Source organism: Theropithecus gelada, chromosome 19 (assembly GCF_003255815.1).
Source record: "Theropithecus gelada isolate Dixy chromosome 19, Tgel_1.0, whole genome shotgun sequence".
Classification (NCBI taxonomy): domain Eukaryota; kingdom Metazoa; phylum Chordata; class Mammalia; order Primates; family Cercopithecidae; genus Theropithecus; species Theropithecus gelada.
The window spans coordinates 55,181,881-55,196,416 of record NC_037687.1 but is presented as its reverse complement, the minus strand read 5'-3'; the positions used below and the strand labels follow the sequence as shown (position 1 = coordinate 55,196,416).

Here is a 14,536-nt window from a genome sequence, read left to right as displayed (position 1 = left end):
AAATAAACACAATTAGAAATGAGAAAAAGATACATTACCACTGACCCCACAAAAATATACTGAAGTCTATGAATATACTATGCACATAAGCAAATATAAAATAAAAAAAATATATATATACTGAAGTCTGTATGAACATACTATGCACATAGAAAAACAAAACAAAACTCTAGAAGAAATGAAAAAATTCTGGAACAAATACATCCTCCCAAGACTGAATACACACAAAAACATCAAAGCCCTAAATAGATAGATAAGCTCAAAAAATTGAAAGAGTAATAAATAAACTACCAATCAAATGAAGCTCAGGACCAGACATATTCACAGCTGAATTCTACCAGATGTACAAATAGAAGCTGATATTATTCCTACTAAAACAATTTCAAAAGATTAAATTATTTCTACTAAAACAAAATCAAAAAATTAAAAAGAAGAAACTCCTCTCCAACTCATTGTGTAAGAACAGCATCATTCTGACACCAAAACCTAACAGAGATAAAACAAACAAAAAAAAAAGGCAACTTCAGGCCAATATCCTTGATGAACATTGATGCCAAAATCTTCAACAAACGGCTGGGCCTGGTGGCTCACACCTGTAATCCCAGCACTTTGGGAGGCCAAGATGGGCTGATTACCTGAGGTCAGGAGTTCAAGACCAGCCTGGCCAACACGATTAAACCCCGTCTCTTCTAAAAACACAAAAAAATTAGCTGGGTATGGTACCACACAACTGTAAGCCCAGCTACTCAAGAGGCTGAGACAGGGGAATCACTTGAACCTGGGAGGCAGAAGTTGCAGTGAGCCAAGATCACACCACTGCACTCTGGCCTAGGTGACACAGCAAGACTCCATCTCAAAAAAAGAAAAAAAAAAAAGAAATCGTCAACAAACTACTGACAAACCAAATCCAGCAGCTTATCAAAAAGCTAACCCGCTGTGATAAACTATGGCTTATTTTGGGGATTCAAGGTTTGTTCAACATACACAAATCAATAAATGTGATTCATCACATAAACAGAATTAAAGAGAGGAACCACAAGACTATCTCAATAGATGCACAAAAAGCTTTCAATAAAATTTAACATTTTTCATGTTAAAAACCCTCAACAAACTAGGCATTGAAGGTACATACGTCAAAATAGTAAGTTATCTATGACAAACTCACAGCCAACATACTGAATGGACAAAACCTGGAAGCATTCCTTCTTGATAACTGGCACCAGACAAGGATGCCTTCTCTCAACAGTCCTATTCAACATAAAATTGGAAGTCTTAGCCAGAGCAATCAGGCAAAAGATAAAAATAAAAGGCATCCAAACAAAAAGAGAGAAAGTCAAACTATCCCTATTTGCAAACAACATGATTCTACATCTGGAAACCCATATACTCTAAGCAGAAAAGCTCTTTAAACTGACAACTTGAGTAAAGTCTCAGGATACAAAAGAAATGTACAAAAATTAGTAGCAACCCTATATATCAAAAACATCTAGGCCAAATCTGAATGGAAAACACAACCCCATTCACAACTGCCACAGAAAAGAATAACATATCTAGAAATACAGATAACCAGAAAGGGAAAAGATCTCTATGACAAGAATTACAAAACAATGCTTAAAGAAGCCAGAGATGATACAAACAAATGGAAAACCACTTTATGCTCATAAATAAAAAATATCACTATCATAAAACGGTCATACTGCTGAAATAAATTTACAGATGTAATGCTAATTTAATCAAACCACCAAAATATTTTTTAACAGACCTAAAAAAACAATTTTAAAATTCACACGGAACCAAAAAAGAGCCTGAATAGCCAAGGCAATCGTAAGCAAAAACAACAAAGTTGGAGGCATTACATTACCTGACTTCAAACTATACAACAGGGCTACAGTAAACCAAGCAACATGGTACTGGTACAAAAACAAACTCATAGACCAATGCAACAGAATAGGGAGCCCAGAAATAATGCCACACACCTAAAACCATCTGATCTTCAACAAAGGTGACAACAGGAATGTGGGAAGAATTTCCTATTTAATAAATGGTGCTGGAACATCTAGCTACCACTATGTAGCAGATTGAAATTGGATCCTTTTATAACACCATATAAAAAAATCAACTCAAGGTAAATGAAAGACTTAAATGTTAATCTGAAAAATTATGTATATAAAAAAAGAAACCCTGGAAGGTAAGAAGTGCCATTCTAGACATAGAGACTGGCAAAGATATTGAAGATATCAAAAGTAATTGCAACAAAAGCAAAAATTGACAAATGGGACCTAATTAAACTAATGATCTTTTTCACAGCGAAGGAAAGTATCAACACAGTAAAGTGACAACCTACAGAATAATAGAAAATACTTGCAAACTATGCTTCTGACAAAGGTCTGCTATCCAGAATTCATTAGGAACTAAAACAAGTTTACAAGAAAAAAAAAAACCTCACTTAAAAGATAAAAACATTAAGAAGATGCTTGTCTTCAAAAGAAGACAAACATGTGGCTAACAAGCATATAAAAAATTGCTCATCACTAATCATTACAGAAATGCAAAAGAAAACCACAACAAGAAATCATCTCAAACCAGTGAGAATGGCCATTATCATAATTCAACCATTGTGAAAAGCAGTGTGGTGATTCCTGACTAAACTAAAAACAAAATTACCATTTGACCCAGTAACCTCACAATTGGGTATATACCTAAAAATATACAGATTATTCTATCACAAAGACACATGCACAATCACGTTCATTGCAGCACTATTCACAATAGCAAAGACATGGAATCAGCCTAAATGCCTATCACTGGTAGACTGGATAAATAAAATATGGTATGGTTATATGATGGCACATGCCTGTAATCCAGCACTTTGGGGGCCGAGCCAGGTGGATTGCCTGAGCTCAGGAGTTTGAGACCGGCATGGACAACATGGCAAAATCCCATCTATAAAAAAAAAATACAAAAAAATACAAAAAGAAAATTAGCTAGGCATGGTGGCACAAGCCTTTATTCTTAGCTACTTGGGAAGCTTAGGTAGAAGCGGATAGCTTGAGCCTGAGAAGTTGAGGTTTCAGTGAGCCAAGACCACACCACTGCACTCCAGCCTGAGAAAAAGAGTGAGACACTGTCTCCAAATATAACAAAACACAAAAAACTTAATAAAAACAAAATATGGGCCAGGTGCAATGGCTCACACTTGTAATCCCAACACTTTGGGAGGCCAAGGCGAAGGATCATCGGAAGTCAGGAGTTTGAGACCAGCCTGGCCTACATGGTAAAACCCCATCTATACTAAAAATGCAAAAATTAGCTGGGTGTTGTGGCACACACCTGCAACCCTTGTTACTCGGGAGGCAGTGGCAGAAGAACTGCTTGAACCTGGGAGGTGGAGGTTGCAGTGAACTGAGATCATGCCACTGTACTCCAGCAGGAGTGACATAGCAAGACTCCATCTCAAAACAAACAAACAAATAATGGTACATAAACATCATGAAATCATGAAATCCTGTGTGGCCATAAAACAAAACAAAAAAACAAAAAAACAACAAAAAAAAGATTATGTCCTTTGCAGCAACATGGAATGAAGCTGGAGATCACTATTCTTAGAAAACTGATGCAGAAACAGAAAACCAAATGCATGTTATTATTTCTAAGAGCTAAATAACAAGAACAAATGAACACAGAGGGGAAAATAAAGACACTGAGGCCTAGTTGAGGATGGAGGGTGGGAGGACTAAAAGGGTCAGAAAAAGTACCTTTTTAGTGCTATGATTAATACTGCAGTGACAAAATAATCTGCACACCAAACTTCCATGACACAATTTTAGCTGTACAACAAAACTGCATGTGTACCCCTGAACCAACCAAAAATAAAAGTTAAAAGAAAAGAAAGTCCCTGGGTTAAAGAGAGTACAATGCAGGTGGACAGACTGGTCTGCACAATAGATAGTGGCTCAGGTGGGGCTGTGCAGGGAGATAAGATTATGAACACGTGGTCGAGAACCCTAGGCTGGTGGAGAAACAGGTCGCTACTGCAGATTCAGTGTCTGAAAACAGAGATATGCCAGGAGACTTGTAGATACTTTTGTAGGTTTTTGGCCAAAAAAACCACTAGGGTCAAAAATGCTGTGGTAAAATTCCTGAGGGTGGTGCCTTGTCCTGAGAGGGGTGTGGACACATCAATGTCTAGTGTTTGTGAGTGGGTGGAAATCCTCTGCTGGCAGCTTTCGCAAAAAGGGGTTTGTCATCAGATCTCCTCTAAGTTTTCAGTCCTCTGTCACCCTGGGAGGAGATCTGAAATCAAAGAACAAGGGGCAGTGTCACAGCCTGTGTAGAGGAGAGCAGAGCCTCCCATTCCCAGACACCTAGAGTTTCATTCCAGGCCAGAAGTCTGTGCTATTTTTCTTCTGGCACCAAATCTGCAGAGTTTGATGAACACCAACAATTCTCCAACATCAACTCATTGTCTAACACTTGAATTCTGACACCACCCAGAGTCAGCATAGACCCTGATTCAGGGCTCAGTCCCACAACATTGTCCTCACTGCAGATGCCAGTCACAAACTCCATGGGCTCATCTATGCTTCTGACCTACTGTTTAAAAGTTGGGGACTCCCATAACCTTTTTGAAATTCAGTAACCCGATAGAGTTACTCACAGAACTCAGCAGAACACTGTAGTTATATTTACTGGTTTCAAATAAAATATACAACTCCCAAAAAGCCAAATGGAAGTATAGAACCAAGAAAAGAGGTGGGAAAAGATGAAGCACATAGACAATAAACAGCTGTGATTAATAAAATTCTCTATCCTCTGTGTTCTCCAGGAACACTTTATGAAAAGACACACCCTTCCCATTATGACTTAGATGGTGCTCTCTTTACTTACCTAATACACAGCCAGGAAAACACTCGCATATTTTCTTCTTTTTCTCATTAAAAAGCAGCTGAATTTGTCTTCAGTGATCAACATAAAATATTTCTTAATCAAAATTCACTTAAGTTTATTTTCTTCCCACAGACTCCTGAACTCTGAGCTATGCTCAGTCTGAGCCACCATACAACCTCATTTTATATCCCTCCTAAGAACACACTGACTTCAGGGTAAAACATTCTCTGATCTAAAACCTGATTATTTCAACCTTCATTTAAACATTCCCCTCACCTTTTTTCTAAACTTATTTTCTTATCCTTAGGAAAAAAAGCTCTTTTCTGCCTAATCTTTGCAATCCTTAAAGATCTTATAGTTGGTACTTCCTCCTGCTGCCATACTCCTTTGGAATTCAATTTTTTTTTTTTTTAACATACATGTAACTGGTTTAAAACCTCTCAAAACTGCCTCAAAACAGTAACAATTTTATCTTCAGTAAGACACTCCCAAACCCTTTCTATCTTAACCTTAACTGCATCTGCCTGTGGGGCCCCAGCTTTGCAGGGCTCTGTAGCTTCTCTCACTATGGAGGCTTCTTCCACCGCTGGGGTAAGCAGGCTGGGACATCTGCAGGAAAGGCTTTCCAGAAGGAACTAACTGGGTCTTTAATAACCTCCTTTTGCTGGCTCAAAATTAACCTCAGTTTGCAGTCATTGGGCTCAAGCTTTAATTACCATGTCAGAGTCATTCACTTAGTTTTTGAAACTAAGTGTTTGAAAAAATCCAGCAAAATGATCCAAAAACATATAAGAAAATTTTAAGGTGCTAGTATTTTGTACCTCAGTAAGAGAAAGAAAGGTATTTATTTCTTTTGGACAATAAAGTATTATTTTACTTTTTGTATTAAAAATCATGAGGTAAACAATTAGTTATATGGGAACACTTCTAGGAGGTACCAAGTTTCGTCACATAAAATTTAGCATTAAACTCAGAAATCGAAATAACAGTATATAGAACAAAGATATTTACTTCAGCAAATTCACCCTGCAAAAAAAGAAACTGATGTTTTCACGAATCTATGTAACTCCCCAATTATCTACCACATTTGCTTGTGGAAATATATTAATTCTCTACAGCTGAAATGGAAGAACAATTTTTCTTATATTTTTTCTCAGTAGCTAACATTCTAAAAGCTAGATGGAATTCTGTTTGAAATCATTCAGCCATAAAAAACACACCAGAAGGCTGGGCACAGTGGCTTACACCTGTAATCCCAGCACTTTGGGGGGCCAAGGCAGGCGGATCATGAGGTCAGGAGATCGAGAGCACCCTGGCTAACAAGGTGAAACCCCGTCTCTGCTAAAAATACAAAAAAATTAGCTGGGCATGGTGGTGGGCACCTGTAGTCCCAGCAACTCAGGAGAGTGAAGCAGGAGAATGGCATGAACCTGGGAGGCAGAGTTTGCAGTGAGCTGAGATCCCACCACTGCACTCCAGCCTGGGTGACAGAGTGAGACTCTGTCTCAACAACAAAACAAAACAAAACAAAACAAACCTGAGAAAACTTCTAAATTCACTCTGAGAAAAAGGTGAATGAGAATTTTCAACAAATATATAATTAGGTATTATTTTCTGAAACTCACCTTTTTTATGCCCTTTGTAAATATTTTCTTACCTTTCAAGCCCTACTAATAAAATGCAATTTACAGTTAAAAAACTGAGGTCAGCCGGGCACAGTGGCTCACACCTGCAATCCCAGCACTTTGGGAGGCCAAGGTGGGCAGATTACTTGAGGTCAGAATTTTGAGCTCAAACAGCCTGGCCAACATGGCAAACCCCCATCTCTACTAAAAATACAAAAAGTAGCACTGCAGAGATTGCACCACTGCACTACAGCCTGGGCGACAGAGGAAAACACTGTCAAAAAAAAAAAACCACACACACACACACACAAAAACCTGGTCAAAATAAGTGAAGAAATCACTTAATCATTTCAAGGTACAGATATGTCTGACTCGTGTGTCAAGTCAGGCCATCCAATTACTTTAGAGATTCTCCCATCCCATCCCGTTCACTTAAGTGCTCAATAATCATTCTCTCAGGAGACTCTGAACAAACTCTGCCCCAGTGAGTGCCCCAGGTATATTTCACTTTGCAAGTTCTTGCACCATCTCACTGGGATCAGTTTTTTTTCTTTGTCTTTGGAGTGCTATTTTATTACACAAACTTTTTACCATTTTTCTATCACTATTTTTCTGTCCCCTAAGAGAATCCAGGGGCAAAAATTATTTTGGTTTCCCCTTCACTACCAGCATCTGATTGTCTGAACAGCAACGCGTCTCCAAGAAATGGAAGCTGGGTTGGGTAAAGACAATATTAGTATCTCAAGGGGGTAGCTTTCCAAAAAAATAGCGCACCAGAAGATGCCTCTCAGTCAAAGGGCATTCACCTGCTCTCTTGAGAGGCTCCACTCCATACCTCAGGTTGTCTTAGGGGAGAAAATGACCCAGGAACTGATATTCACTAGACACTCTCGCAGACATAGACATGGCGGGTATCCTGGTTTTTCCCCAGACAGTACTGAATCTCAGGTCCAAGAAAAAATTGAAGGGTAGCTAAGGACACATCTCCCTATAAAGTTTCCAAAGGGAAACCTTGACCCAAAAACATTCTGGTATCTGTGTCTAGGGAAAACAGAAGAAAAAATATTTACAAACAGAAAACAAATTTTTTTAAATGTGCCATCAAATGCTTTGTCAAAAAAACGATTAAAACAGGTATCAAAATGTACACTAAAGGACAAATAGTTGATAATATGAATAAGGGAGGGGAAATTGGCATTTGGGAATGTCAGAAGGAAGTGGAAATTAAGTATTTTACTGCAAGCCAGAGTCAGGCTGGAGAAATAGGGGATGGGGGATAGACTTGAGGCCCTGCTTGGGACACATGTGAAAAATGCAAGGAAACAGCAGTTCCTTGTGGGGTGTGCAAATAATTAAGTGGCTGGCAGTTAGATTGAAGAGGCTCTAGTTCCTAAATTCTACTTTTAAAAAACCTAATCCGGCCAGGCGCGGTGGCTTACACCTGTAATCCCAGCACTTTGGGAGGCCGAGGCGGGTGAAACACGAGGTCAGGAGATCGAGACCATCCTGGCTAACACCGCGAAACCCCATCTCTCCTAAAAATAGAAAAATTAGCCGGGCGTGATGGCGGGTGCCTGTAGTCCCAGCTACTCGGGAGGCTCTGAGTCCGGAGACCGGCGTGAATCCGGGAGGCGGAGCTTGCAGTGAGCCGAGATCGCGCCACCGCCCTCCAGCCTGGGCCACAGAGCCAGACTCCGTCTCAAAAAAAAAAAAAAAAAAAAAAAAGTTAAGGGGGCGTGGTGGCGCATGCCTGTAATCCCAGCTACTTGGGAGACTAAGTCAGGAGAATCACTTGAACCTGGTAGGCGGAGATTGCAGTGAGCCCAGACGGTGCCACTGAGCTCCAGCCTAGGCGACAGAGTGAGACTTTGTCTCAAAAAAACAAACTAATTCAAATGCACTTTTTGTAAATTACTATATTGGGGAAAAAAATTCAGGCTTAAGAAACTATAAACTGCCAATTAATCTCTGACTACATAATCAAGAAATTTCCATCTTGATAGTACAAACTAAGAAACTACCTAACTGTACCTAACCAATTACTGAATTTGGTTTTCTTCATTATGCGCCTTATAAAACTCTTCCGTCAAATCCCTTCAATAGACCATAAACTACAACCCATAGCTGGGTGCTCTACAATTTTGGAATCACTCTTTGGATAAATTCTTTAATATTTGTGCGCTGACTTCCGCAAATTTTTAATAGGAAGAAACAGGAGCTGGGAACCTCACGGACCAAAGCTCTTTCCATTCATGAACCCACACGCGGAGTCAGGATTCTCCTCTGACGACCCTCCCATGGTCCCTGCACATATGGGAGAGACTCCGCGCTGCGGGTGCAGAGCTGCCCCAAGAGGTCTCCAGGCCAGGGCACAGTCATAGCGCAGGTTAGAGACAGGACGCCCGGGGGCCGGGTGTCAGCGCAGCCGCCATCTTATGGCTGAAGCGGACTGAGGTGGAGCTAGGCAAGGACAACTCCGGGCGCAGATTGTGGAGCTGACTGCGGGGAGGCCTGAGTCCCGCCACAGCTGGTTCCAACCAGCCCCGGCCACTCTCTCCGGATGTCGGACCCGGCACACTCACCATTTCTAGGCTTCCAGGGGGTCCTGGCGACTTAGCTGTGGATCTCCCAATACCTGCAGGTCACAGGACCACAGAAGCTGGGCCTCTAGGAGGAGAGGACACACAGCAGCAAGCACCACACCTTGACCTCCCGCTGCGGCGAGAGCCAAAGGTCCGACCACATCCCGGAAGTCGCCCTGTCCGCTCCAGCTGCATGCCTGATTGGACGGTCCCAGCCCAGAGTCCCTGATTGGATGATGTTTAAGGCCCCGCCCCTTCGGGCCCTGAGTGACAGAAGATGTTATCAGATGCTTCTGATAACAAAAGGCTGCAGCCTTTCCAGGCAGGGCTTCCTCCCTGAGCTGAGCCAGGCCCACCCCAGAGTATAGGAAAATTCTTTCTCTTTACTCTCTTTTTAAATGTATTCGAAATGTGAACAAATATAGTTTATTGCCATGTTAATAATACATAAAACTTTTGTTCAACAGTAAATCATTTTTTACTTTAGTAATAGTGTATTATCAATACTGAAGGCCGGGCGTGATGGCTTACTCCTTTAATGGCGTCAGTTTGGGTGGCCGAGGCGGGCGGATCACCTGAGGTCAGAAGTTCAAGACCAGCCTGGTCGACCTGGTGAAACCCCTTCTCCACTAAAAATACAAAAATTAGTCAGGTGTGGTGATGGGTGCCTGTAATCCCAGCTACTCAGGAGGCTGAGGCAGGAGAATCATTTGAACCCAGGAGGTGGAGGTTGTAGTGAGCCGAGATTGGGCCATTGCACTCCAGCCTGGGCAACAAGAGTGAAACGCCATCTCAAAAAAACAAAACAAAAAAAAACTAAACCTAATTTTAGTAAAATCTTATAAATAAATCCATCAAATTTGTCATTTTTGAACACTCTAGATTTTCACATAAATTTTATACTCTCTTTTTTGTTTGTTTGTTTGTTTGTGACAGTCTCCCTCTGCCGCCCAGGCTGGAGTGCAGTGGCGCGATCTCAGCTCACCGAAAGCTCCACCTCCCGGGTGCAAGTAATTCTCCTGCCCCAGCCTCCCCAGAAGCTGGGATTACAGGCGCTTGCCACCACGCCTGGCTAATTTTTGTTTTTTTAGTAGAGACAGGGTTTCACCATGTTGAGGTCAGGTCTCAAACTCCTGACCTCAGGCAATCCGCCCACCTCAGCCTCCCAAAGTGCTGGGATTACAGGCATGAGCCATGGCGCCCGGCCTTATAATCTCTTATAATTTTTTAACTTTTTCTATTTTATTTTATTAGACTTTTTTTTTTAACTTGAAACAACCTTTATTTTTATCTTTTTTTGTTTTTAGACAAATGTTGCTCTGCCAGCCAGGCCAGAATGCAATGGCATGATCTCAGCTCACTGCAACCTCCCCCTTCCTGGGTTCAAGCGATTCTTCTGCCTCAGCCTCCCAAGTATCTGGGATTACAAGCGCCCACCACCACACCCAGCTAATTTAGCATGGTGGCCTGAACCTGTAGTACCAGTTATTCAGGGACTGAAGTAGGAGGACTGCCTGAGCCCAGGAGGTTGTGGCTGCAGTGAGCCCTGATCAAGCCACTGCTCTCCATTCTGGGTGACAGAGTGAGACCATTTCTGGGAAAAAAAACCAAAGCATATAAACTTCAACTTATGGGGTTTTGGGGGTTTTATTTTTGTCTTAAATTGTTATATTTCAGTAGTTTTGGGGTACAGGTAGTATTTGGTTACATGGATAAGTTCTTTTGTGGTGATCTCTGAGATTTAGGTGCACCAATCGCCCAAGCAGTGTGCACTGTATCCAATATGTAGTCTCTCATCCCTCACTCCCTCTCCCACCCTTCCCGCTGTGTGCCCAGAGTCCATTATATAATTCTTTTTAATTTTTAATTTTTTAATTTTTTTTTTTTTTTTTTTTTTTGAGACGGAGTTTCGCTCTTGTTGCCCAGGCTAGAGTACAATGGCGCGATCTCGGCTCACCGCCACCTCCGCCTCCCAGGTTCTAGCGATTCTCCTGCCTCAGTCTTCCCGAGTAGCTGGGATTACAGGCATGCGCCACCATGCCCGGCTAATTTTGTATTTTTAGTAGAGACAGGGTTTCTCCATGTTGGTCAGGCTGGTCTTGAACTCCCGACCTCAGGTGATCGCCTGCCTTGGCCTCCCAGAGTGCTGGGATTACAAGCGTGAGCCACCGCGCCTGGCCCCATTATATAAATTTTATGCCTTTGCATCTTCATAGCTTAGCTCCCACTCATAAGTGAGGACACACAATATTTGGGGTTTTATCCCTTCTTTTCTTTTCTTCTTTTTTTTTTTTTTTTTTCCGAGAGGGAGTTTGCTGTGATTACAGGCATGAGCCACCCGTGCCTGGTCCATTTTTTGATGTTTTAATTATGGTCTTTTCTGTTTGTATCTTTGTTTGTTTGTTTTTGAGATGGAGTCTCGCTCTCTGGCCCAGACTGGAGTGCAGTGGTGCGATCTCGGCTCACTGCAACCTCCGCCTCCCGGGTTCAAGCGATTCTCCAGCCTCAGCCTCCGGAGCAGCAGGGATTACAGACATAAGCCATCGCACCCTGCTAATTTTTGTGTTTTTAGTAGAGGCGGGGTTTTACCATGTTGGCCAGGCTCCTCTGGAACTCCTGACCTCAGGTGATCCACCAGTCTTGGTCTCCCAAAGTGCTGGGATTACAGGCATCAGCCACCATGNTGCAGTGGCATGATCTCAGCTCTGCCCCCCAGGTTCAAGCAATTCTCTGCCTCAGCCTCCCAAGTAGCTGGGATTACAGGCACCCGCTACCATACCCAGCTAAATTTTTTTTGTATTTTCAGTAGAGACGGGGTTTCACCATCTTGGCCAGGCTGGTCTTGAACTCCTGACCTCGTGATCCACCCACCTCAACCTCCCTAAGGGCTGGGATAACAGGTATGACCCTCTGTGCCCAGCCGAAGACCCAGTTTTATTCTTCAATATGTGGCTTCCCAATTATGCCAGCACCATTTATTGAATAGGGTGTTCTTTCCCCACTTTATATCTTTGTTTACTTTGTCAAAGATCAGTTGGCTGTAAGTATTTGGGTTTATTTCTGGTTTCGCTATTCTGTTTCATTGATCTAAATGTCCATTTTTATACCCATACAATGCTGTTTTGGTAACTATACCCTTGTAGTATAGTTCGAAGTCAGATAATGTGATGCCTTCAGATTTTTTGTGTGTGTGTTTTTGGTTTTGTTGGGTTTTTTTTTTTTTTTTTTTTCTTGCTTTAACTATGGAGGCTCTCTTTTTATTTTATATAAATTTTAGGATTTTTTTTAGTTCTGTGAAGAATAATAATGCTATTTTGATGGAAATTACATTGAATTTGCAGATTGCTTTTGGTAGGTTTATCATTGTTGCAAAAGGATTGCTACCCATCCATAAGCATGAAATGTGTTTCCATTTGTTTCCATTGTCTGTGATTTCTTTTAGCAACGTTTTGTAATCTTTCTTGTAGAGATCTTTCACCACCTTGGTTAGACATATTCCTAATTATTATCTTTTTTGCAGCTATTTTTAAATGAGTTGAGTTCTTAATTTAATTCCTAGTTTGGTCACTGTTAGTGTACACCAGTGCCACTAATCTGTGCACATTGATTTTGTATCCTGAAATTTTACTGAATTTATGTATCAGATCGAAAAACTTTTTTTTCTTTTCTTTTTTTTTTTTTTTCTTTTTGAGACAAGGTCTTACTCTGTCGCCCAGGCTGGAGTGTGGTAGCATGATCTCAGCTCACTGCAACCTCTGCCTCCTGGGTTCAAGTGATTCTCCTGTCTCAGCCTCCCTAGTAGCTGGGATTACACCCACTTGCCACCGCGCCTGGCTAATTTTTGTATTATTGGTAGAGACGGGGTTTTACCACGTTGGCCAGGCTGGTCTTGGACTCCTGACCTCAGGTGATCCACCTGCCTCCACCTCCCCAATTGCTGGGATTACAGGCTTGAGTCGCTGCACCCAGCCCTAAAAGCTTTTTAGATGAGTGTTTAGGGTTTCCCAGCTATACAATTATATCATTGATAAGCAGTGACAGTTTGACTTCCTTTTTACCAATTTAGATGCTGTTTATTTTTTGCTTTACTCTGATTGCTCTGGCTAAGACTTCCATTACTATGTTGAATAGAAGTGGTGAGAGTGGGCATTATTGTCTTGTGTTCTCAGAAAAAATCCTTCCAACTTTTTCCCGTTCAGTGTAATGTTGGCTGTTTATCATAGATAGTTTTTTTTTTCTCTTTTTTTTTTTTTTTTTTTTTTCCATACGGAGTCTTGCTCTGTCGCCCAGGCTGGAGTGCAACGGCACAATCTCTGCTCACTGCAATTTCCACCTCTGGGACTCAGCCTCCCCAGTAGCTGGGACCACAGGCACCCGCCATCATTCCTGGCTAATTTTTGTATTTTTGTACAGATGAGGTTTCACCATGTTGACCAGGCTGATCTCAAACTCCTGACCCCAGGTGATCCGCCCACCTCTGCCTCTCAAAGTATTGGAATTACAGGCGTGAGCCACCACACCTGGCCTGTCATAGATGGCTTTTATGACCTTACAATATGTTCCCTCTATCCCAATTTTGCTGAGGATTTTAATCATAAAGGGATGCTGGATTTTGCCAAATGATTTTTCTGTGTATTTTGAGATAATCATATAATTTTTGGTTTTAATTCTGTTTATTTGGTGGATAACATGTATTGACTTACCTATGTTAAATCATCTCTGCATCCCTAGCAGACTGACTTCAAGTGATCCACCCGCCTCATCCTACCAAAGTGCTAGGATTACAGGCATGAGCCACTGCACCCAGCGGCAATTTTTTATTACTAGTTTAATCTTGCTACTTGTTATTGGTCTGTTCAGAGTTTTTATTTCTTCCTGGTTTAATTTAGGAGGGTTGTATATTTCCAGGAATTTATGGAATTCCTCTAGGTTTTCTAGTTTGAGCATGTAAAGGTATTCATAGTAGCTTTGAATGATCTTTTATTTCTTTCTTTTTATTTTTTTTTTTGAGATGGAGTCTTGCTCTCTCGCCCAGGCTGGAATGCAGTGGCCGGATCTTGGCTCACTGCAAGCTCCGCCTCCCGGGTTTACACCATTCTCCTGCCTCAGCCTCCCGAGTAGCTGGGACTAGAGGCGCTGGTCACCACACCCGGCTAGTTTTTTGTATATTTTAGTAGAGATGGGGTTTCACCGTGTTAGCCAGGATGGTCTCAATCTTCTGACCTCGTGATCTGCCCGTCTCGGCTTCCCAAAGTGCTCGGATTACAGGCTTGAGCCACTGCGCCTGGCCAAAAACTCAGAATGATCTTTTATTTCTTATTGAGCATATTTGGATCTTCCTTCTGCTTTTCTGGGTTAATCTCACCAATAGTCTATCAATTTGGTTTATCTTTTCAAATAACTAGTTTATTGTTTTATTTATCTTTTATATTTTTTAAGTTT

General features: G+C 41.5%; 2 protein-coding genes across 2 annotated transcripts in view; one reads left to right on the top strand and one right to left on the bottom strand.

Moving 5' to 3' along the window:
- Positions 1 to 9,276, bottom strand: part of LOC112612070 (zinc finger protein 728-like) — a 20,361-nt gene extending 11,085 nt beyond the window's left edge. The window contains exon 1 of the mRNA XM_025366131.1: positions 9,095 to 9,276. Within this exon, the coding sequence (XP_025221916.1) occupies positions 9,095 to 9,097 (3 nt within the window). The 5' untranslated portion in view covers positions 9,098 to 9,276. The remainder of the gene's footprint in view (positions 1 to 9,094) is intronic.
- The window catches only part of LOC112612062 (zinc finger protein 492), a 446,617-nt gene that overhangs the window by 212,957 nt on the left and 219,124 nt on the right, over positions 1 to 14,536 (top strand). The window lies entirely within an intron of this gene.